The 25,533-nt window shown below is 37.5% G+C and overlaps 1 protein-coding gene across 1 annotated transcript in view; it reads left to right on the top strand.

Annotated features, from left to right (window-relative positions):
- LOC106874321 (uncharacterized) overlaps positions 1 to 25,533 on the top strand; it is a 456,333-nt gene that overhangs the window by 56,637 nt on the left and 374,163 nt on the right. Inside the window, exons 5-7 of the mRNA XM_089338627.1 lie at positions 7,859 to 7,963; positions 12,877 to 12,964; positions 20,576 to 21,521. Coding sequence (XP_089194753.1) covers positions 7,859 to 7,963; positions 12,877 to 12,964; positions 20,576 to 21,521 — 1,139 coding nt within the window. The remainder of the gene's footprint in view (positions 1 to 7,858; positions 7,964 to 12,876; positions 12,965 to 20,575; positions 21,522 to 25,533) is intronic.

The raw sequence follows: 25,533 nt of genomic DNA, 5'->3' as shown, positions 1-25,533 counted from the left end.
TGTCGACCACTACTAACACTATTGAATTTTGTACATTTAAACAACAGTTTAAATGTACAAAACAGTTTTTATATTATTGACTGTTATGAACATTTAAACTTGTCAACATCAAAACTTTTAAACATGTTTTTTCTAATTCATAATTCTAAATTTTAACCATTGATAAACAAAAAATATTGTTGAAACTACTTTGGTATGTATATAAATAACAGTCAATAATATAAAAACTGTTTTGTACATTTAAACTGTTGTTTAAATGTACAAAATTCAATAGTGTTAGTAGTGGTCGACAAAAATTGAATATCATCAAAGTTTCAGTCATACTAAGTTAAGAGGGAGAAAAAGAAGGGAGAAATGAAGATAGTAAAAAAAGGATTTGGTTTACAGTTTCTGTGATTCTCTTTCCATAGTGTGCAGGAACTTTTGCTTGTAACAATGCTTTTTGGAATCCAGTGTATTTATAATTTTTTCTGTGAATGGATCTGATTTTTGATTTGTTAATGTATTGGTGACATCTTGTTTTTCTGGTAGTCAAGTTTGTTGTTCTGTCTAGCTGGCTTCCCTGTGGGGAGCAGTCATCAGCTGTTCCAGTTTGTTGAACCTCTTAAAGGGTTATTGTGTTGCATTTGCTGAAATTTGGTTTTGATTGAAAGTAAAATTTCATTGGTCTAGAGTTAGGTGACATCAGTAACTGGTGTTTGTATGGTGGTATTGTATGGTGATTTGGAGTTGCAGTTTTGAAACTCGGGTGAAAGACTGTTACTAAAGTTTTTAAAAATTGTCTGTTGTACCTGATTGTTTTTTGTGGAGAAATTGAGTCTTTCTTCCTTTTTGTCTTTAGTGTGTTTTCTTCTTTCTAAAGGGTACTCAGCTGTGGTTTATGTTTTTTAATGAGTATGCTTTCCTTATTTAAACAGAATTGGGTTGTATATCATCCTCTTATAGGGATAGTTTTATCCAAGATACCCTGGCTTAATATATTATATTTTGAAGAGATATTTCTTCAATAAATATATTATAAAACATCAAATATTATTAAGTTTGAAAATGGAGTGATTCAATGGATATAAATTAATTTATTAATTAATTAACATTGCCAACAATTGTTTCACTTCACACCAAATTTAAATTACAAAACATATATAATATAAGTTTGCATTTTGCGTACCTTAGGTGGAAGATCTTCAGGGCAAGATGGACATTACAGGGCTTACTTTTTGATCAGTTGAAATACTCTGACAGACTAAGCAGATGAAAATCATGTTTGTGTGTACGCATGCATTAATATTTTTTTTATTTAAATACAATAATGATAATAATAAATTAAAGTATATAAGAATAAAAATAAAGATTGATAATAATAACAATAAAATATAATAAAATATACATAGGCGAAGGAGTGGCTATGTGGTAAGCAGCTTGCTTATGAACTACATGGTTCCGGGTTCAGTCCCACTGTGTGGCACCTTGGGCAAGTGTCTTCTAATATAGCCCATCGTATATATATATATATATATATATGTGTGTGTGTGTGTGTGTGTGTGTGTGTATGTTTATGTGTCAGTGATTGTCCCCCCAACATCGCTTGACAACCGATGCTGGTGTGTTTACAGAATAAGTACTTGGCTTACAAAGAATAAGTCCTGGGGTCGATGTGCTTGACTAAAGGCAGTGCTACAGCATGGCCATAGTTAAATGACTGAAACAAGTAAAAGAGTACACTAATAATAAAAATGAAATAAAATGTTTTTTTACAAAACATGGATGTCCACGGTCAATTTTGGCTTTTGTGTGAGTGTATGTTCGTGTGTTTATATGTGTGCTCATATGTGCATATGTGTATGCTTACTGCCTAAATTAATTTATGTATATGTGTGTGTGTATGTATGTCAGCATAAAGTTATTTAATACAAGTATGTACGTCACCATTTATGCATAAGTGTGTGTGTTTATAGATCCTTACTGTTTAAGTTGCTTTATTAAGGCATAAGTGTGTATGTATATTAGTAAAAGGTTATCGAATATCTATAACTATATATGCATTTATAGGTATGGATATTCATAGTCCATTTCAGTTTATGTGTGTGTATATAGATGTTTACTAAGTTGATTTATGTGTGTGTAAGTGTGTATGTATGTTAGTAACATGTTATGAAGTCAAATCAGTTTGTTAATATATATATATATATTCCCTTATATGCTTGTATCTAATTCATGAAAAAGTCAATCATAATTGTTATAATGTGAAACAGTAAGATAATTAGTATAGTCATTATATTTGTATTTAGTTATTGATTCATATTTTCTAGTATATATATAAGTTGTAGTGTGTGTGTGTATAATAACTAATGCATACATTTCCACAATTCTCAACCAATTTTCACCAAATTTTACACACATTACTTATGTCGTGAGGATGGTCATGCACTATAACATTTTGCCCAGACCTCCTGCAAATGGACGTAAATGGACATAGTTTTTTTTGTATGTAAGGTCTTCCATACTCTTTTAATCTTTTTATAAAAGTGAAAGGATTTTATCTATTTACTAGCAGTATAGCCCGGCGCTGCCCGTTATTAAGCTAGGATTATTAAGTGATCAAGTGCTTTATTTCAAACCAAAATAAGTAACATGGACATCAGATTTGAGCAAAATCCGTTGAAATTGATTTGGCTGAAAATGGTTTGCTGGCAATTTGATTGGGAAATCCCATAAGGAATCAGTTTATTGGTTATTTCCACTCATTGACTGTTTTTTTTTTAAGTTGCATTAGAGATCTGCATAGGAGAAGGTTGATCTGAAGGTTTGCATTGAGGATCTGGATTGGAGTAACTTAGGAAAACTTATCAACAGGTTTAACCAAAAAATAAGGGTCCTGTTCCTTCTAGGTTAACTCTAACCCTAACCCTAAAACCCTAACCCTGACCCGTAACTCTAACACCAACCCTAACACTAACCCCAACACTAACCCTAACTCTAAATCCTAACCCTACCCTAATCCTAACCCTAAAACCCTAACCTTTAACCCTAAAACCCTAACCCTAACACCCTAGTGGAAATCATGTGGGTGTTAATCTCAAAAATTACCAAACCCTTTTTGTGGTCCGAAAAACGGGTTGGAGTGTAGTGGAAGTCTCGGAAATTTTACCCATTTATATTGTGTAATTCACTGACAAATTGTTACATACCTCTTTCTTTCATTGTTGTTAAATAAATGGATTGTCAATAAACTTTTTTCTTCGGCGTGAAATATAAACAAAACTCTTTCGCTCCCAAAGTAGTATATGTGCGTGTGTGTGAGAGTGAGAGGGGGGGGGGGAAGAAAGATGAACGATTTAAAATAGATAAATGATTTAAAATGAATATATTTTAATTGTTGAGTGAGAAAGTATATATAATCTCATTATAAAATATTGTGTCTTTCAAAAACATCCTATATTTGAAACTATATCTCATGTTTAAGAAAAAAAAAGCATTTTACATTTTCATTTTACTCTGTCTTCCTTACTCACACTTACCTTTTCTTTTGTTAGACGCTTTCTGTCTCCCTCTCCCATTTTTTCTTTCCTTTTTTTTTTGTTAGACGCTGGCAAACAAACTCTGTCTTCTTTACCTACCTTCTGTTTCATTAGACGCTTTCTGTCTCCCTCTCCCACTTTTTCTTTACTTTTTTTTTGTTAGACGCTGACAAACAATCTGTATCTCTCCCTCATTCCTCCCTCTCACGCACACAATTTCTCTCTCTCTCCTTCACGCGCATATGCACACTTTGACTTCGTCATGTTAGCAAACTTCAAAATTGGTCACGGTTTGAGAACTCACTCAGAGAATACAGGCCAGGAAGAATTGATCATATTAATAAACTACCAACGAAAACTCATAGACACATGTGACATAATAATCCAACTGCTTGTTCCAATCCTGGTTGAGCCTAAAGATATGACATAAAGAGAAATAGTATGTTTGCCTGCTGTTTCGCTGAGTTGCACATACAACATTATCTGAACATAAAATTTGACATGTAGCCTGTGCAAAAAGATGAAAAGTGTAGTATCTGTTGCCTACCTCACAACTGGGGGCACTTAATGGAGAGCATACTGTGAAGATTACGCTAATGAAATAAATAAGGTGACAAGGGTGTGGTTACCTGATGTTTTCCTGTTTGCCGCATAGAGCAACATCCATTGTTGTCTTTCCCCTCTAGTCTCCGTAGCGCGCACAGCAGCAGTTTCTGCAGCATCTCTTGTAAGTCAATCTGTGCATTGTGCTGCAGCTCGTGCAACAGCATTTGAGGGAGCATCTCTTGTAAGTCGAACTACATGTTGTGCTGCAGTCTCTGCAGCTTGTGCAGCAGCAGTTGAGGAAGCATCTCTTGTAAGTCGATCTGCGTGTTGTGCTGTTGTCTCTGAAGCTCACACAGCAGCAGTAGAGGAAGCATTTCTTGTATGGTGTGCTGAACATTGCTTGTTGCTCTGGGCAGCTCGTTGCACAGCAATACGCGCTAACCAATCACAACGCTGCTTTACTTTCCTTTCTTCATGCTGAAGCCATCCTAAATGCATACATTTACTTTTCTTTACAGCATTTACATGATACTGGTTGGACTGTCTGTGAGGGAGCCATCCTTTTGGAAGAGGGGTCCTATCTTGCAGCATATTGTTTTTTTGGCATAATGAAAGAAGGCCTTTGGGTTTGACCTAATGTTTTTTATAACACAAGCTTCTTTGTCTGCTCTCTCCCTCACATAGGATTGTTGCAGGCTTTTTTCAATCTTCATCAGTGTTGTTTTTAGGCAGGACCTTTCGATACTTTTGGAATGTTGGTTGAAGCGATTTGCAATCTTCATCTGTTGTCTCATCAGGATATTTCTCTCCCTTGGAATCTTGTTCCTTTTTGTGTTGGCCTTGTACTCTGGGACTTATTTCTGGCATATGGTTTGTATAACAGATATGAAATATTCTAATTTCATGCCAATGTCTGGTGTAGAGAGATGTTTTAGCCAGTCCTGTCTGAGGATCTCTTTTTGGATCGATTTCCAGTCTGCTTTGTGGAAGTTCAGATTGGAGAGATTTCGGGTGCTTCCTTTAGGCTGTATGTCTCTGGTTACTTTTGGCCCAAACATAGACAGCTCTATTATGTTGTGATCCAAAATTAATGTCAGCGTCACTCTCACATCATGAATGATGTCCATATTATTTGTGAAGCAGAGATCCAAAATGTCATTTGCCCTAGTTGGTCTGAGTATGACTTGTTCCATGAATAGGGCATTGGTGAGGTTGAGCAGGGACTCCACCTGTGCTTATTTGCAATGAGTCATTCCTGAGAGCATGAGGCCTTAAGGCCATTTGACATTGGGGAAGTTGAAATCACCCACAAGAAATACGCTCACATGGTGTTCCAGTTTCATAAGGATTTCTTTAATTCTTGTGAAGCAATCTTCAAATTTGCCCATGTTGTTTAGAACATCCAGTGGGTGATATGGATTGCATGTGGCTATATTGTGTTGTCTTATGTATACAATTAAAGTGTGACATACTGAATTTGAGTATGACAGTAAGACCTGGGGTGTGAGGTCTTTGCAGATGTATACAGCAACTCCACCATGTTTGTTCATAGTATGGTATATTTTGGTACGTGTACTTCTGCATCCTCTATATCAGGGTTCAGAAGAGTTTCCACGAGTGCTAAGCATAGGGCTTGATTGAATGCAGCAAGGTCTCTTAGGGAAAAACTTTGCTTTTGTTGTTGCAATACAACAGGCCCCCAATATTTATTAAAAATATTGGCATGATGACTGTGCAGGTGTGTGGGGAGGCTATCCCATGTCTGTTGATTGTGGTGGTTTTGCACAGTGGTGGGCAAGGTTCCTTGTTTGCACTTGATGTAGCCAGTTCAGCTGCTGCACAATCTTTTGTGCCATGCACAAGAAAGACTTGCTCAGCTGCTACCTTGCACATAATATCTGAAGAGTGCACTGCATTTGTATATTTTTTCTTTGGAGGTGATTGGTACCTTTCCTCAGGGCAGTATTTCTCCTTAAGGCCCCTGTAATTTTGGCGAGATCTCAATTGAACAAACCAACAATTTGTACCATCTTCCCCATGCCAACATTTGCTTTGCAGGTAAAATTTGTAGGTCCTTGAGTTCACTCCAAATTTCTTCTCTCCTCTAGGGTTTCGGATTCCATTGGAGCCTCCATATTTGAGTTTTCTGTTTGTTTTCAGTGGTATGGGGTTTTGGTTTTAGTTATTTCATTTTTTCCCTTTTCCTTTTTCTCTCCTTCCTACTTTTTGTTTGTGCTCGTGTTCTTTCCTGCCTTTTCTTGTGGTAGCACTTGCATTCCTCTGGTTGTCCAATGGGGTGAGGACTCCATTCCTTTGTAGGACCACTGGCACAGAGGGACTTCTGGTTGTTGCTTTCTTAGCTTCCCTATCTTTATCAGCTGGGTTGTTCATGGGTGGGCCAGCCATTCTTTTGAGGAACCACTGAATCAAAGAGACTTCTGGTTTTTGTTTCGTTTTCTCTATCCTTATCAGCTTTGCCACAGTAGTTTTCCATGGTGTCATCAAGAGTGTCAATGTGTGGTCTGATGGCATAGGATCGGATGAATTCATTTACCTTCTGCTCTGTCTGCTCAATGGTTCTACAGAAGCCATTGTTCTTCAGTGCAGCAGTGATAATGCTGTTTGGCAGATTGCTGCTAGCAATCATCTATGCACGCAACAGAAGTTGCTCTCCCACTTTGGTGCCATCTTCGTTTTCTAAGCCCAGAGTGGGGGCGGATAGAGAGGAAGTGAGAGAGACAGAGGGAGGTAGACAGGAAAAAGACAAAGAGAGTGAGGGGGGAAGAGAGAGGGAGATATGAAGGAAAGAGAAAGGGTGATATGAAGAAGAGAAAGGGGGTATGGAGCGATAGCGAGACAGAGAGAGAGAGAGGAGGGGAAGAGAAAGAGAGACAGTGAGGGAGAGAGAGGAGAGAATGAAGGATGTGAGAGAAAGGGAGAGATGGAGTGAGAAGAGGAGGGAAAATAGGAAGTATATGAGGGAGAGGATGAGATGAGAGGGGCGAGGTAGATGTAGAGAGAGACAAAGGAAGGGAGATAGAAGTAAGAAAAGGAGGAAGATATGAAAGGGAAGGAGAGACAAAATTTCGGGCCTTGTGCCTAGAGTAGAAAAGAAAAGAACATATTAAACTTTTAGTGTAATATATTAATTGTATTACTAGTATATTATAGTAGACTGTCATGAAATAACAAGTACGACGTTTTTGTAGATTTTTCGTTGATTTACAGAATCCTTCTGGGTTGTTTTAGGTGCACAAAAAGCACGTCTTTCCACAATGAAAGTGGAACTATATATATATATATATATATATATATATATATATATATATATTTATATTTATATGATAACACTTGGCAAGGAATATTGGAATTTACCAGCCCAATTTTTGAATAAAGTGATTCTCTCTATATATAGGTAATTAAAGAAAGCAGCGACAAAGGAGGCTACATAAATAAAACATTCTACATAGATAAAAATTATACAGTGAATTTCATGAGTTAAGAGAAACTTACATGAAAATCTTTCATCTCAGACAAAGAGTGTGTTCAAAAACATCATTATATCTGGTATTTCATGAAACATTGGTTTGCATTTAATGAAATAAATGAGTATTTACTGCCGTCTCAGAAATTCCAAACTTACTGCCTACCATCAAAATAATAACAAAAGCAATAGCAAACATGTAATATATTTAAATATACCCATTTTGGTTGAGTAATGGAAATTGTTTTGTAATGTTTTTATCATATTTCTGTAAAATGTTTTTAATATTTAGTCCAATTTTCATATTCAGAAGGAATATTCAAATTCTGCTGATCTGTGGAAAGATGAAATTGGTAAAAAAATTGATGGCCTACAGCAAAAACTTTACAAGAAACCAGCTGTATTTTCTGCTTTAGTAAGTATATTTCTTATTTTTTGTCTTTAGTTATATTCTTTTATTTTTTTACTTGCTTCAGTCATTTGACTGTGGCTATGCTGGAGCACTGCCAGAATGCTGATTTTTGATATAGTCACTGAAGCATAGTTGATTAGATTGACACCAGTACTTGAAGAGCACTTGTTTTGTTGTCAGGAGGATGGTGGCGTTAAACTCAGTACATAAAGTGAAGCAATTACATGCTATTAAAGGCATCTTATCTAATAATTCCTACAATCCACAGTCATGATTTTGCTGCATATTCAAGAAACTGGATCATTTTAAATTTTTTCCATTTTCGTTTTCTCAATAAGCATTGAATAATGCATAAGGAGAGTGAAGCATTGAATGCACAGAAAATTTAGTTTGTTTAATCTTCAGATCAGGATTACAAAAATTACAAAATATTAAGAATATCAAAGATCCAAGGATTTTGAAATGTGAAATATTCAATGTTTCCAATGTATTACTATGCTTAAAGTATATTTAGTTTTACTGCAGTACTAATATTGAAGTTGTACTACTAATATTTGGCAAATAAGGGGTGCCAAATAACAATATAGATGTAAATATATCATAATATTGATGTGCAATTTATCATGATCATTAAATATACTTTCGCTTTCTGAAATATTTGGTAAAGCTTCTATGTACTTGTTCTATTTTACACTACTTTAGTAATTTCTTATATCGGCACAAGGTTATTGCATTGCCTCAATAAAGAACAATTACATATGGTGAGCTTCTACTGCAATTCTACATGATTTTTCTTTCATATTTTCAGATAATTTAACAAAAGAAGTTTATTATTTAAACAAAGCTATGTAATTTTACTTTTACTCAAAGCTTCCTTTTATATGTACCATTATGTTATTTTAAACTACATTTGCACATTCAGGTCTATTTTGGCTTCATCAGCTTCATTTCTTGTAAATATTGTCCACTTTAGAAATATGACAAGACTTAGAATCACCAATCATTTGGCTGGTGAGTCTAGGCTTCATATTTCTTCAGTAGATACAACATATTTTTTCAGTAGATAAGTTGATTCTATCAGGTTTCAGTTTTTATACCATTTGTTTAACCTACTTTTTCTTAACCTTGGTTTTAGTTTTAATTCCTTTTTATTCGGGTGAGACCATTGCTAGTTTTAGTGTTAGTCACAAATTGCCTTTATAAGTATCATCTCATTCAAATTTAACAATGTCAGCATATGCAGTATAGCCCGGCGTTGCCCAGGATTAAGTTAGGATTATTAAGCTAATCAAGCACCTTGTTTCAAACCAAACTAACACCAATGTGAAATTTGAGTGAAATCCGTTGAAATTGGTAAACATTTGGCTGAAAATGATTTGCAAACAATTTGACTAGGTTTTTTTTTATTGGAGAACTTAAAGTATTTAAAGATTCCATGAGTTCTAAGTAATGCTAGCATCAAGTTTGAACAAAATACGTCAAAATTGGTAAACGTTATGGTTGAAAATGGGGTGTAGCCAATTTTAGTGGGAAATCCTGTAAGGAATTGGTTTATTGATTTTCCATCCTGATTGAATGGAAAGCCCCATAAGGAATCAGTTCATTGATTTTTCACCCCAAATAGGACTTAACTGAATGCAATATCACTGATTCAAAAAATCTATATCTATACTTTAAAATTAGTTTTCACACCCAACACAGTTCTGCAGAATCAGTGTCGATACAGGACTGCATGCGTTAGGAGCTTGACTGGCAGAGGTGATCCAGTTGCACATGCTGGCCCTTTCAAAACCACCACCCCCATCATTTAACACCCCTTGGCCCATGGGTTGGGAGCCCTTCCGGTAAGGAAAATAGAATGCCCAAAAGGGCTCCCGATCCTTTGTGTCAGAAGAGGTTATGTTCGAATCCCAACTAAGTCTTAACCTAAGCCTAAGCTAACCTAGTAAAAGGGGGCTCGGGAGCCTCTAAAAGACTGCGACTAATCCCAATCTAGTCCTAACTCCTCCTAGGGATACTATCGGTCAAGGCTGTATTGAAGATATGCATTGGAGAAGGTTGCATCGAAGGTTTCACGCTGTTATATATATATATATATATATATATATATATATATACACACACACAAACACACACACACACACACACACACACACACACAGTCACATTCTCTACTATATATATATATATATATTTAATAATGAACCATGTAATTCACACTCTGGAAAATTTATTTCTGTAAAATGTTGGGAGTGGGTAAAATTTCCGAGGTTTCCATCTCACTCCACCCCATTTTTCAGATCCCAAAAAGGGTTTTGTAGCATATTAGGAGTTCATAAGAACTCATTCGAGAAAAAAAAAGAAAAAATTCCCAATGATTCCGGGATGGGGGGAGGTCCCCCTTGCCCCACCCCCTTTTTTTCTGAACGAAAATAAGGGATTTGCAGCATATTAGGAAGTCAGGGTACTTGATTCCACACAAAAAAAAAATCCGATTTTTATTATTTTTTTCCCTTAGTGAAAATCATGAGGGTGAAAAGATCAATGGGGGTGAGGGTGAAATTTCCGAGGCTTCCACCTCACCCCACCCCGTTTTTCGGACCCCAAAGTGGGTTTTGTAGCATATTAGGAGGTCACAGGAATTTATTCAACAGAAAGAAAAAAAATTCCAATGATTCCGGGATAGGGGGGAGGGCTCCCCTCCCTCACTCTACCCACCTTTTTTCCAAACCAAAATAAGGGATTTGCAGCATATTAGGAGGTCAAGGTACTTGATTCCATGCAAAGCATCTAAGTTTTTTTTTTCCTTCGTGAAAATCATGTGGGTGTTAATCTAAAAATTTACCCTTTGTTTTTTTATTTTTCACCGGTGCTAGACAGGAGACTCCACACTCCCAAGGTTTCGCTGCAAATATCTGTGGCTTTGTCACCCGTATGGCACAATACGTGGTTGTTCAGCTCTTGGAAATCTAATACCGGCCTGACTTTATGCTTTGTCGTCTGCACCACTGCCATCAGTGGTACCACTCCACTCTCCACTTCCTCCTTCCAAGGGATCAGAATACCTTCCTTGTTCCACCTCTCCCTTGAACTCACTTCTGGCATCCCCTTTCAGGGTATGCTGATAGCAGCCTACTGCATTTTTCAATATCAGAGGATCTCTCTTCTAGTATCATTCCACTGTCCACTGCCTGCCGTCGAACACAGCCCCAAAATCCTTGTCTGTACTGGTGTGTGCAGCATATTTTTCTTTGCGGCTTTCACCACCCTCCTGTCTCACAGTGCATAGCACCCCTGCATCACCGAATATTAGACCGGCTTCATTGATTGTGACACCTCCCAAACGAACAGTGGCATCTATCACCATCACCACATTGATTCCGTCCACCATGTGGTCGATCACTATCGCACGCAACCTCAATCTTGTTCCTCATATCACCATCTCCACATCACTGCTTCTTCTGCATTCAACTTCTGTACCATCAACAGCCCTTACACTACTCACTCCACTCCATTCTTCTACCACCTTCTGAGTCATTAGGGTTGTTGAGCAGCCTGTGTCCACAAGGACTCATGATACCTTTCCTTCCACCACGACGTACACAATTGGCAATGTCCGTATACACATTTCTATTCTTTTGACAGGACGACTACCTGCACAGTAGTCTCCCTTAGACCATTTCCCTGAATGCATTCACTGGCAATGTGGCCCGTTTGTCTGCATTGGTAGCAAATTACTCCCAGCTTGGGTTCTTTGCAGTCTCTCACCATGTTTGAACCCTGACACTGAAAACACTGCCCTTTGAAGGGTCACACACGTTACTTGTTCGACCCCTCTCTGCTGCTCTTTATTTGACCTCTTCTCTGTTTTTTCTGTGCTTAACTGGTCCTTCATCTCCATTTCCAGGTATAGCGCCAACGTCGATCCGTCAAGGTACAATAGTATGAAACTGGTTAGGTCATCTACACCGTGGAATCTTGTCACCAACTTAATTTTTTTCAACCAAGTGGCGACATCTCCCTTGCCACAAAATGGCCTAACCATCTCATTCAAAACACAAACCATACCCATCATTTTTTTGTTTTGAGCTGAATAGCTTGTGTTGTGAAGGAGGAAAAGAGGGAAGTAGAGAGAGAATTACAATAGTCTTACCTGTCTATCTGGAAGGGTAACTCATGACATCCACATGCTCTGTCTGCCACCGTACCATCTAACAGGTCTGCTCTTGTATGCTGTCCACTGCCTACTCACCACTTGCGCTTTGCCAACCCCGCATTCTCACCATGGCCCTTCCAGTGGGACCCACAGGACATGCGTATTCCCTCACTTCTGGTCCTTCCCTACAATACAGCCTGGCTCATAACACCACAAGAAAGAGTCCAGCCTTTGCTCTTCCAGTCACCCATGTCTGATGATTGTTTGACTAATTTCTGTATAGAATAACATAATGATTTACAACTGAGCCAGCCGGTAGCTTTGCCTAGCTGAGCATGGTTTGCATCTTATGATATTGTATTAATATTATACCCACTTTAATACTTCATATTGAGTGTACTCTTTATCAGACTTATGAACCTTTCTTGGACAACTCTGTGTATGTGTTATATATACCTTTATATGTCCTAGCCAGTTTAATGAAGGAAGCAAAAAGTATCTTAATATAAGTTGTAGAATTTTTTTTCTCGTGATCATATTAATAACATATAGTACAATTCACATCAAGTGTTCTTTGGGAATACAACTTTCCCTAAATTAAAATCATTGACTTATATATTTGTTTTATTACAAAACGTCTAATCTACTTGAAAAACATTTACTTGAATTAGAACTTTCACATATTTGAACCATATATAACCATTTATAGTATAAAAAATCATTTCAGAAACATTCTAAATTATTTTTGTTGTGATTATAGAATTCTGGCAGAGTAGCTCATTCATGGCAACATGATCAAAGGTCATGTTTTTTTCAAGTTACACCACCTTGTCCAACCCCACTTGTTGGTAAGTGTACTTAATTGACAATTATTAATTCAATTTTATCAATTGTTTTTCAGCAGTTCATAGTTTGGATTATTGAAGAGAGCATATATATTTGTTTTTTTGTATATCACGTTATTGCAACTATTTAGTGTATTATTAGAAATTTAGCTAAAGAAGTTTTGTTCATTTTACTAGCAGAAACACTGCTCTGCAGATGGTTTTCTGCTAATTAATGTAATAATTACTACCTCATATTTCTACATATTATCTCATAGTTTATTTCATATATATATATATATATATATGAAATAAACTATGAGTTAATATGAGATAATATATATATATATGTATTGTCAGAGCAGCTGTCTGGCTTCCGTGCTAGTGGCCCGTAAATAGCACCATTTGAGCGTAATCGTTACCAGCGTTGCCTTCTAGCACTTGTGCTGGTGGCACATTAGAAAATCATTCGAGCGAGGTCATTGCCAGTGCAACTGGACTGGCTCTCATGCAGGTGGCACGTAAAAAACACCTTTTTGAGCGTGGCTGTTGCCAGTACCGTGTGACTGGCCTTCGTGCTGGTGGCACGTAAAAGCACCCACTACACTCTCAGAGTGGTTAGCGTTAGGAAAGGAATCCAGCTGTAGAAACTCTGCCAAATCAGATTGGAGCCTGGTGCAGCCTTCTGGCTTGCCAGTCCTCAGTCTAGCATGGAAAGCGGACGTTAAACGATGATGATGATGATGATATACATTAATAGTTATTGCCAAGCCAAAAAATAGGATGAATGCTGCCGTTGATTAGTTCCAAGAGGCCATTGCCTCCAGCTAGCTATGTGACACACGACCCTGTATCCATTATAACCTTCGAACAGGGGAGGTCAGCCGCTTCCCCTTGCTGGTCTGGCATCTACAGACTAGTTTCAGGGTGTTTGCCCCTTATCAATGTAGAGCAGCTGAACCCAGCAGGTGTCGCTACTGACCGTCTGTACGAAGGATCATTTACCTAAATTCAGTGGAATACGTCCTCTGGTTTTCAAAAATAGAAATATTAATATTTCTAAGTCTCTCTAAAGGAGACTACGGCAGCGCTACTTGATATTAATAGTTATCGGCAAGCCAACATGGCAGTCCAAAAAATAGGACGAATGCTGCTGTTGATTATCTCCAAGAGGCCATTGCCTCTAGTTAGTTATGTGACACTCGAACCTGTGTCCATTATAACCTTTGGACAGGGGAGGTCAGCTGCTTCCCCTTGCTGGTCTGGCATCTACAGACTAGTTTCAGGTGTTTGCCCCTTATCAATGTAGAGCAGCCGGACCCAGCAGGCGTCACTACTGACTGTCTGTACGAAGGATTATTTACCTAAATTCTGTGGACTGCCATGTTGGCTTGGTGATAACTATTAATATCCAGTACCACTGCCATAGTCGTCTTTAGAGAGACTTAGAAATATTAATATTTCTATTTATATATATATATATTTATGTGGAGAATGGAGCAACAAATACAAGAAAAAGCAATACTGTTGGACTAGTTAGCCACTGTTTTATTACGTGGAGGTTGAGGTTATGTAGTGAGTCATTGTGCATGTTATGCAATAGTCATTTACGTACGTTTCAATCAAGCCAGTGGTTTGGCAGATCTCATCAGAATGTTGAGGAGTATGTTCAGAGTTTGTGGTGTGCGAAATGTAGGAGAAGTGATTAGTGGGTGTATTAATGTATGTGGTGGTGTAATAGTAGCGATAGGTAAAGAAAGCCTTACGTTTTAGTTGGAGTTGTGTTGGTCTTCCTGTAAGGGGATGTAGGATGGGTGCTATTTAAGCTCATTGTTCCAGTTTTAGTCAAATGCATCTCAACGTGATTTTATGATTGAGGGATGCGTCGTATATTTATAGCACCGGCGGTGTTAGTACAGGGAAGCAACCCTAAATTTAGGTGAAAAGGGGGCTAACTTTGGTCTTATTCGTAACTACTTATAATTAATAATACCTAGAAGGAAAGTTATTTTATGCAAATTTAGTTTTGCTTAGGAGGTGTGATGCACTATTTGTGATTAAAAATCCATCGAATAGGAAACTAGAGCTCATTAAGAAAAACTTGCATAAATTCTTCAAAAGATTTGGACTAGCCATTTCTATAGAAAACAAACACACATCCATAAACTACTTAGACGCTAATTGCAACCTAGCCACAGGACTACATGAACCATACATAAAGCCCAATACTAACCTAAAATACATAAACGCATCCAGCAACCCACTATTCCTCAAGAGAGGCTTAGCACATAGTATAAGCAATAGGATATCACGTCTCTCCTCTAACCAAGCTATTTTTAATAAGCATAAGGAAACCTACAACATCGCACTACATAAAGCAGGATTTAACCATAAAATTAAATTCATGGAATCCAATAACCATAAAAAAGACCCAACTACAAGGAACCCAAATGCTAGAAACACACACACTACTAACAAACCAAACACCGCTGGAAACCACACTAACGATATGAATGACAAAGATAAACATAACACATGTAATAGAAATACAACACGTCCCAAAGCCAAACCACATAACACCAAAAATACCAACAACAATGTAAACACCAATACCAATAATATTAAAAGGACGATTAAGGCTAACAACGAGATGAAGCAGAAATGCAATAACCACCTGAACAGAACCAACATTAAGCAATACAACGATAAGTTTAGCATAGATTACAGGGAAACCCAGAAGACTAAAAGAAATCATATATCGGGCCCACAAATACCTAACAATACTAACAGGGAAAACAATGAAAGGACGCATATCAAAAATAAGCCCAAATATAGAAATAAATTAGATAGCCGTAAAGAAAAATTCACCAGCCTTCCCAGTTATGATGGCAGCTTCTATACCAGATATGGCCATAATACCAGCAAGAACAATAAGGATGCGATCTGGCTAATCATTCCCTATAACATGGGCCTCAAATCCAACATAGTCCGCTCACTAGTGAACATAATAGATAAACACCTCAATGTGAACAATAAATACGCAGAAATATTTAAGCACAAAATAAGAATAGGCCACAGCCTGACATGTAACTTAGCTACCATAATAGCATCTATTAATAATAAGAAATTGGACGCATTCTATACAGCTAGAAACACCATGAACAACCAAATCAACAACCCTCTAAATAATAGAACTAACTCCAACCCTAATCCAACACCCCTTACTAGGAGGGACGCACACCGAAAAAACAATAGGGCCACACAACAATACACAGACATAGACACCCCTTATAACCTATGTGGCTGTAGAGATAGGAACAAATGTAATTTCTCCAATAGATGCAAGACAGATAATATAGTTTACCAATGTGACGTACAAACAAACAGCCACACTAAATCTTACATTGGTGCAACGAAAATCCAAATACGCTTTAGAGATAACGAGCACCTATCGAGTTTTAAAAACAGAAATAAGGCAAATTCTACAGGGCTTAGTAGGTATATCTGGGAACTAAACGACAATAAGATAGAATATAAACTAAAGTGGCACATACTAAAAGTAGCTAATTCCTATAACCCAACTAACAGACGCTGCCAACTCTGTTTAACCGAGTGCCTCGAAATCCTAACGGCTAAGAACGACCTATTAAACAGGAGATATGAATCTAGTCTAATCTGTCTTCACGCTACTAAATACTCATTCTCCAAGTATAATTAAATATATAATACATCACACCTCCTAAGCAAAACTAAATTTGCATAAAATAACTTTCCTTCTAGGTATTATTAATTATAAGTAGTTACGAATAAGACCAAAGTTAGCCCCCTTTTCACCTAAATTTAGGGTTGCTTCCCTGTACTAACACCGCCGGTGCTATAAATATACGACGCATCCCTCAATCATAAAATCACGTGGAGATGCATTTGACTAAAACTGGAACAATGAGCTTAAATAGCACCCATCCTACATCCCCTTACAGGAAGACCAACACAACTCCAACTAAAACGTAAGGCTTTCTTTACCTATCGCTACTATTACACCACCACATACATTAATACACCCACTAATCACTTCTCCTACATTTCGCACACCACAAACTCTGAACATACTCCTCAACATTCTGATGAGATCTGCCAAACCACTGGCTTGATTGAAACGTACGTAAATGACTATTGCATAACATACATATTGACTCACTACATAACCTCAACCTCCACGTAATAAAACAGCTGCTAACTAGTCCAACAGTATTGCTTTTTTTGTATTTGTTGCTCCATTCTCCACATAAATATAATTATAAACTACGGTTTAAGCAGTAAATTACCTGCCTCTGGATGCCCTCTTCCCAAGACGGTACCCGTACAGGTGATCCCCAGGAGTGCCTCCGGATTTAAACATCCCCTGGTTGCTTGGATGCTTCAGACTACCCCTGAAGGATCGAGGCAAGCCTATCACTTACCTATATATATATATATATATATATATATATATATATATATATATATATAATCTCATCTTTATGCCAGAGAGTGTACGTAAGCTTATTCACTGCATTCAGTTGTTGTCCATTGATAGTGTTGGTGGGTTCAGGAATTAACTGATGCACTACTTCCATCTTTGTAATGATCAAAGAAGAGGTGACTGATGGAAAATACCAGTATGGAGAGCAGGTAAGGTGAGATAGAAGTGACTCTGGAAGGAGAATAGATTAAAAAAACAAAAGGCTATGATGTGCAAGGTTTAGGAGCTGCGGGGAAGGAAATGTATAAGTACATAAAGGAGGAGCTATGGTAGATGGGGCATAATGACAGATATGAGAGTGTGTAGAAAATGATAGCAGATATGAGGGGTGTTAAGATTGAGTATGGCAGAGGAGAGAGTGCAGTAACTGAAAGCAGAGAAAGGTAATCAGTGGAAATATTGTGGGAAAGGATGACAATACAAATGCATGATGGAAGTGGTTTTGCAAGTGGAGAAGGTAACTGGAAGAACAAAGAAAGTTGGGAATGTAATATGTACTGTTTCTGCTCTCAAGTGATTGCAGCAACTGAGTAGTGCTATAGATAGAGGAATGAAGGCTTTTAGGGGATGAATGAAATGTGAGAAATGCTTGACAGACAGAAAGAGTAGAGGGATAGTGTCTATGTATATATTTATGGACATCTTGATTTTGTTTACATTACTTCTACATACAGGCGCAGGAGTTGCTGTGTGGTAAGTAGCTTGCTTACCAACCACATGGTCTTGGGTTCAGTCCCACTGCGTTGCACCTTGGGCAAGTGTCTTCTACTATAGCCTCGAGCCGACCAAAGCCTTGTGAGTGGATTTGGTAGACGGAAACTGAAAGAAGCCTGTCATATATATATGTATGTGTGTGTATATGTTTGTGTGTCTCTGTGCCCCCAACATTTCCGCTTTCACTTTCTCTCCTTACTCTGTCTTTCTCTGTTCCCCCTTCTCCTCTCGCTTTCTTGTTTTCTCTTCCTCTCTTCACTTATCCTCTTTCTCAAATCCCTTCCCTCCCCCTCTTCTTACTTTTTCTCTCTATGACTCAGATTTTGTCTCCACTTCTAATCCTTCAGTTTCAACTCTTATCTTTTTACACTGGTAAGCGAGGTTTAAAAAATTAGTATTATTTTTTAACATTTGCCTTTCATTTCTTTCCCATCTCATTGATGGTAGCTGTAACTGGGAGCATTAGATCCTCTTCTGTTTCTTTTATTGTATTTATTTTTATTGTACACTTACATTGTTGTTTCACTTCCATCTAAGGTTTTTCATCTACATGTATTACTTGTCTAACTGCATGAATTAATTGTTTGTCTCCCTCTAGCTTCATAATCTATCTATCTATCTATCTATCTATCTATCTATCTATCTATCTATCTATCTCCTTACTGACTAACTGGACCAGATCCCACCCACCTACCCCTCACAATGATAAAAGTTTGGCACTCCTGGCATTTAAATATTATTTGATGAACTTTTGTACCTGTATCGTTTTTTTAGGGGTTTTTTTTTCTTAATTTCTTTAGATTTTTATGTATGAAGCATCAAATTATTCAAAATTACACTGTTTTCATTCTTTTTTCTCCACTCTGTTTTGGAGTATGTACCTTGTAGTAATTTATTTCATTTTTGAAGTTTGTTTCAGAAGTATATTATTTAAACAGAGGAGATTATGATTCTATAAAAAAGAATAGTTAGGATTAGGGTTAGCATTTAGAATTTAGAGGTTAGATAAAAAGGTTAAGGGTTGGTGTTAGGACTAGTACTTATGATTAAGTTTTGGGTGAGGTAAAGGTTAAATTTAAATGAAAAGATTTGAATTTGTGTGAATTTTCAGGGGCAGAATCAATATTGCTTATGTCTGAAACATAGAAATCTAAAAAAATATTCTTTAAAAAAAACCAGTAAAAAAAGAAAAAGTAATTTTTACAAGGTGTACTTAGTCCAAAACTCCATGAAATATAGCCAAAAGATTTATATGTTAATTATATGTTACTTTGTGATGTTACTGTTAAACTCCCTCAGTTTTCAACCTGAGCAATGTCAGGTACTTTAGCTAATGTGTGTGTGTGTGTGTGTGTGTGCATGCATGTGAGTGTGTGTGCGTGTATGTGTGTGTATGTACATGTTTCCATTGTTTTGACATGGGCACACTAATAGTAAACAAAGGTCACTACCATGCAAAAATTATGTCATTTACTCTTACTCTTTTATTTGTTGCAGCCATTTGACTGCGGCCATGCTGGAGCACCATGACTTATTCTTTGTAAGCCTAGTACTTATTCTATCAGTCACTTTTGCCGAACTGCTAAGTTCTGGGGACGTAAACACACCAGCATCGGTTGTCAAGCGAAGTTGGGGGGACAAACGCAGACACACAAACATATACACACACACATACATATATATATATATACATACATATATATATATATACATACATATATACAATGGGCTTCTTTCAGTTTCCGTCTACCAAATCCACTCACAAAGCTTTGGTCAGCCCAAGGTTATAGTAGAAGACACGTGCCCAAGGTGCTATGCAGTGGGACTGAACCCAGAACTATGTGGTTGGTAAGTAAGCTACTTACCACACAGCCACTCCTGCGCCTAGAAAGCAAATACAAGCATTGCGTCGGCATTGTTTACAATCTACTGCAAAGACACGTCTAGATATGGAGGTATTTGCTATTTGAAGAATAAAAGGAAACGTTATCTTAAACTATAGCCTCAGGTTGACTAAGCTTTGTGAGTGGAATTTGATAGATGGAAACTGTATGAAAGCCTATCCTAAAGCAGTGTGAGTGATTGAGTTTACTAGTATAGACTGGTCATTGAGTTTGTCCTTTTACATTGAATGGTAGATATTTAATAGATACTGATAAAATAGCCATGAGACTGAAATACAGTTGATATTTCAGCATAGTTGTAATCCAATAATAGAAATCAGGATCAGTTTAGATATAATTGTTTGTAAATTTTTAATTTAGTATTGATTAATTTGGTTACAATTTTTGTGCACATCCAGTGGGAGACTAATTTCAAGTACATTTTGTCTGCCCTATAAAATGTGAAAATTGATTTTATATCTTGTGGTAAATATGTCATTCTATTCTTATTTTTAGATGCCTTAACTATTGAACGCTTTGATAATGGCTCCTTGACTCAAAGAAATAATAAAACAGAAGTCTTGAGGGATTTTAATATCCATGAGTCTTATAATAAAGACCATGCTGCTTCATGTCCCACATTAGATGAACAATGCAATTTTGTTGCTGGTGCCACTCAGACTGATAATTTAACCTACCAACTCTTATACAACCATCTTTATTCTTCAAACAGTTCTAGTACAAGTGGAGTTATTGATGTAGACTTCAGTTCAAGTAGCTCTCGCAGCCAAGATGGTCAGAAAAAACGCAAAGATTTTATTCGCAGTTCACACAAATTTGAAAGTGATAGTCAGACATCCCAAAGCATGGAGAGCAATCCTGAAAATGGTACTTCTCTTCCAAGGCAAAGAAGTCCTAGTTTTAGAGCTGCTATTGAAAGTCGCTCAAATATTCATTTACTACCAATTGGAGATGATGCACAGATTAATCGCAAAAGCTCTAATTATTTGACTGCTACACAATACCAGAGCAATAACCACAATGAATTTATACAATGCTCACGCAACAGAAGTTTGAGTTTTCAGGCTGCTATTGAAGATGGACAGCATAGTCCAATTGATACTAATGACATGGATGTCATATCAACTAGTGCAGATGCCACTCCAGATAATCCAAATTTGGCTGAAGGATTTACACCTGACATGTATGGTAAAATCATGCTGTCATCTGGACGAACAGATTCAAGGAGTGTAAATTTTCAGTTAAATACTATTGAGACTGATTTTAGAACTGAACCATTAACTTCAGGAAACATTTCACAATCACTGAAATCCTCCGATGATTTGCATTCTTGTCATGGTTCACTTCCAGATGAATGGAAAAAAACCCTTCGAACTGGTTTGAACCAAGAAATAGAAGTGTCTGTTACATATGCTTCACCTTCAACATCCTTTGATAGCAGGTAAGATAGTTATCGAATTTCACATATTTGAAAAATTCTCTCAAAAATCTGCATTAATGTTATTTATTATTTAGCAGTTATTTATTGTTTAACCCTTTAACATTTAAATATTCTACCTGTTTTATGTTCAGACCAGATAGATCTGGTTTCTTGCATGTACCCTACAATGACATACAATAAACAATCACAACCTTAAAATGTTGAAGCTACAAGATAATAAATGATAAATTTAAAACAAAGTGAATAAGTAAGAAAAAATACAAGCATATTATAGAATCTATTTAACCCTTCAACATTCAGATCACTTGTCAAATTAAATTTAACAAAGTAATCAGAATGCTAAAGGGTTAAACAGATTCTGTAATGTGCTTATATTTTTTCTGTATATTATTATTTTAACTTAATTTCTAATTTGGTAAGAAATCGTCATCATCATTGTCATTATAATGTCCACTTCCATGGTTTGGACTGAATTTGTTGAGGCAGATGCCTTTCTTGTCACCAACCCTTACCTGTTTTCAAGTAAGGATATATTTCCCCATGATCAGAAGACATGCTTTCAGAGAAAGTTGGAGAGAAGGACACCACTTTCATGACAGTGATGCTCATTTACAATTATCACATAAAGTCAAAGCAAGGCAAGCAGACAATAACACACGTACAAGTGCACATGCATACACACACTCTCGCACTCTCTCTCTCTCTCTCTCTCTCTCTCTCTCTCTCTCTCTCTCTCTCTCTCTCTCTCACACACACACTCACACACAGATTCTCTTTACCAAATTGGCTTCAGAATTTGTTGGCCCGTGGCTATAGTAGAAGACATGCTCTAGGTGCCATGCAGTAGGACTGAACCCAAAACCATGTGGTTGGGAACAAACTTCTTACCACACAGCCTAGCCTACCATTAAATATCTTCATGTTATTATTATACATAAGCAGTATATAAGTAGAGTCATTAACTCTTTAGTGTTCAGATTAATCTGTCAAATGTAATGCTTGTTTGTTCACGTTATTTCGAATTATTCAGGTTCATCATCATCATCATTATCATCTACTTTCCATGCTAGCATGGGTTGAACGATTTGATTGAGGACTGGCGAACCAGATGGCTACACCAGGCTCCAATCTGATTTAGCAGAGTTTCTACAGCTGGATGCACTTCCTAACGCCAACCACTCCGAGAGTGTAGTGGGTGCTTTTACGTGCCACCAGCACGAAGGCCAGTCAGGCGGTACTGGCAACGGCCATGCTCAAAATGGTGTATTTTACATGCCATCTGCACAGGAGCCAGTCCAGCGGCACTGGCAACGACCTTGCTCGAATGTCTTTTCACGTGCCACCGGCACAAGTACCAGGAATATAGCATCAGTGGTGCTTTTCCCTGGCATGAACCCAACTGCATCACATCACACTGGTAACGATCACGCTCAAATGGTGTTATTTATGTGCCAGACAGCTGCTCTGGAAACAATCACGCTCGGACGGTGCTCTTAGTGCTCCTCTGTTAGAGGTGCCATCATGATTTCACTTTCACTTGCCCCAACAGGTCGTCACAAGCCAAGTTTAGTGTCCAATGAAGGAAAGGTATGCATAAGTGGGCTGGCTACACCCCTGGCAGAAGCCTCGCATTTTGGTCTCACTTGGCTTGCCGGGTCTTCTCATGCACAGCATATTTCCAAAGGTCTTGGTCACAAGTCATTGCCTTAGTGGGGCCTAATGTTCGAAGGTTGTGCTTCACCACCTCATCCCAGGTCTTCCTGGTCTCTTCCACAGGTTCCCTCAACCGCAAAGCTGTGGCACTTTTTCACACAGCTATCCTCATCCATTCTCGTTACATGACCATACCAGCGCAATCGTCTCTCTTGCACACCACAATTGATGCTTCGTAAGTTCAACTTTTCTCTCAAGGTACTAATACTCTGTCTAGTATGCACACTGACATTACACATCCATTGGAACATACTGGCTTCATTCCTTGCGAGCTTACACATGTCCTCAGCAGTTACGGCCCATGTTTCATTGCCATGTAGAATGGCTGTTCGTACACATGCATCATACAGTCTGCCTTTTACTCTGACTGATAGGCCCTTTGTCACCAGCAGACATAAGAACTCTCTGAACTTTGCCCAGGCTATTCTTATTCCAGCAGCTACTCTTTCAGTGCACCCTCCCCCACTACTAACTTAGTCACCTAGATAGTGGAAGCTATCAACTACTTCTAGTTTTTCTCCCTGGAATGTGGAAGAAGCTGTTTTCTGCACATTTACAGTGTTTATAGCTCCTGAACATCTGCTACATACAAAAACTAACTTCCTAGTTAACCTTCCTATGATATTGCTGCACCTCTTATGTGTCCATAGCTTTCACTGGATATATCTTATAGAGTTTCTACCTACGCCTTTTCTACAGATCAAGCAGGGCCATCTACCTGAAGGGGTTTGTGTTTTGTCTACCTTCCTACTTATTAGGACTTTGGTTTTAGTTAGGTTGACTCTAAGGCCCTTCGATTCTAGCCCTTGCTTCCACACCTGAAACTTCTCCTCTAGTTCTGATAGTGACTCAGCAATTAGCGCAAGGTCATCAGCATAGAGGAGCTCCCAGGGCATCCTGTCTTGAATTCCTGTGTTACTGCCTAGAGGACTATGATAAATAGGAGGGGGCTGAGGACAGAACCTTCGTGGACCCCTACCTCTACCCAGAATTCATTACTGTACTCATTTCCAACCCTCACCTTACTGACAGCATCTCTGTACATGGCTCACACAGCTCTCACTAACCATTCTTTTATCCCTAGTTTCCTCATTGATCACCAGATAAGGGATCGGGTGACCCTGTCAAAGGCTTTCTCCATGTCAACGAAAGCCAGGTAGAAATGTTTATCTTTGGCTAGGCATTTCTCCTGCAGCTGTCTTACCAGAAATATAGCATCAGTGGTGCTTTTCCCTGGCATGAACCCAACTGCATCACATCTAAACTGATTCTCTCCCTAATTAGTTGGGCTATGACCCTCTCCGTGACTTTCATTACCTGATCCAACAACTTGATACCTCTAATTATTTGTATCTGAAGCATCACCTTTACCTTTGTAGCAGTTGACTATGGTGCTGCTACACCAGTCATTGGATATGACTCCTTCGTGTATCACCTGGTTAACAATACGGGTGACTAGGCTATAGCCGATGTCCAAAATATTTGCTTGTAACTTTGTGAATTTTTTAGATACAGATTTGAAATTTTGTTAGCGTGTGCTTATATACAGTGGATTACAGTTATGTAAGTTTAGCTGATCTTTTATAGGCAGGTAAGTTTAACAGGTGTAAAAGCAATAACATTATGGATAAACACTAAAATTGAAATTCTTAATGCATCTTACCTGTTTGATTTGTTACTAAAATCATCCCAAATGCCAACAATTTTGCACTTTTCAAGATGAGGTACATGAATTTGAATTAATTAAAATACAGGTATAATCAGTACAAAATTTTTTTCTTTCTCTATATTTCATGCAAAAATTTTCATTGAAAATAAAGTACAAACCTTTTTTACTAGTCAATATAGCATTGGCTATTTACTCTTATACAATTTAAGGAATACATTTACATAACAGAATGCCTCTAATAAAAAAAGTTCATTAACAGGTGAGGCAAAGGTGAATACAGGTGTGTAACATACTGAAAATTAATATGTATTTCTCACTTTCACATATTATTTGTAGTAAAATGAAAGGAATATATGATAGTATTGCTATCAAACAACAAAATATAATTATGCCATATTTCTATCATGAAACTGTCCAAAACACCCTTTACACAAGGGCACTTTGCAAAATGAACACATATATGAGGTCTCAACCTGATATCCTTTTGCAGTTTTTCTTTTTTGCAGCGAACACAGCCTGCAAACTTTTTTCCTTCCATATATTTTTTCCACTTTATGGAAGTCAATATTCTTTCTCTTGCCATCCACCTCAGTTAATTTTGCTTTTCTCCCAGTTCTGTGCTTTCTGGAG

This window comes from Octopus bimaculoides, chromosome 2 (assembly GCF_046866305.1).
Source record: "Octopus bimaculoides isolate indiv1 chromosome 2, ASM4686630v1, whole genome shotgun sequence".
Taxonomy (NCBI): domain Eukaryota; kingdom Metazoa; phylum Mollusca; class Cephalopoda; order Octopoda; family Octopodidae; genus Octopus; species Octopus bimaculoides.
This window is presented reverse-complemented; position numbering and strand designations above follow the sequence as displayed.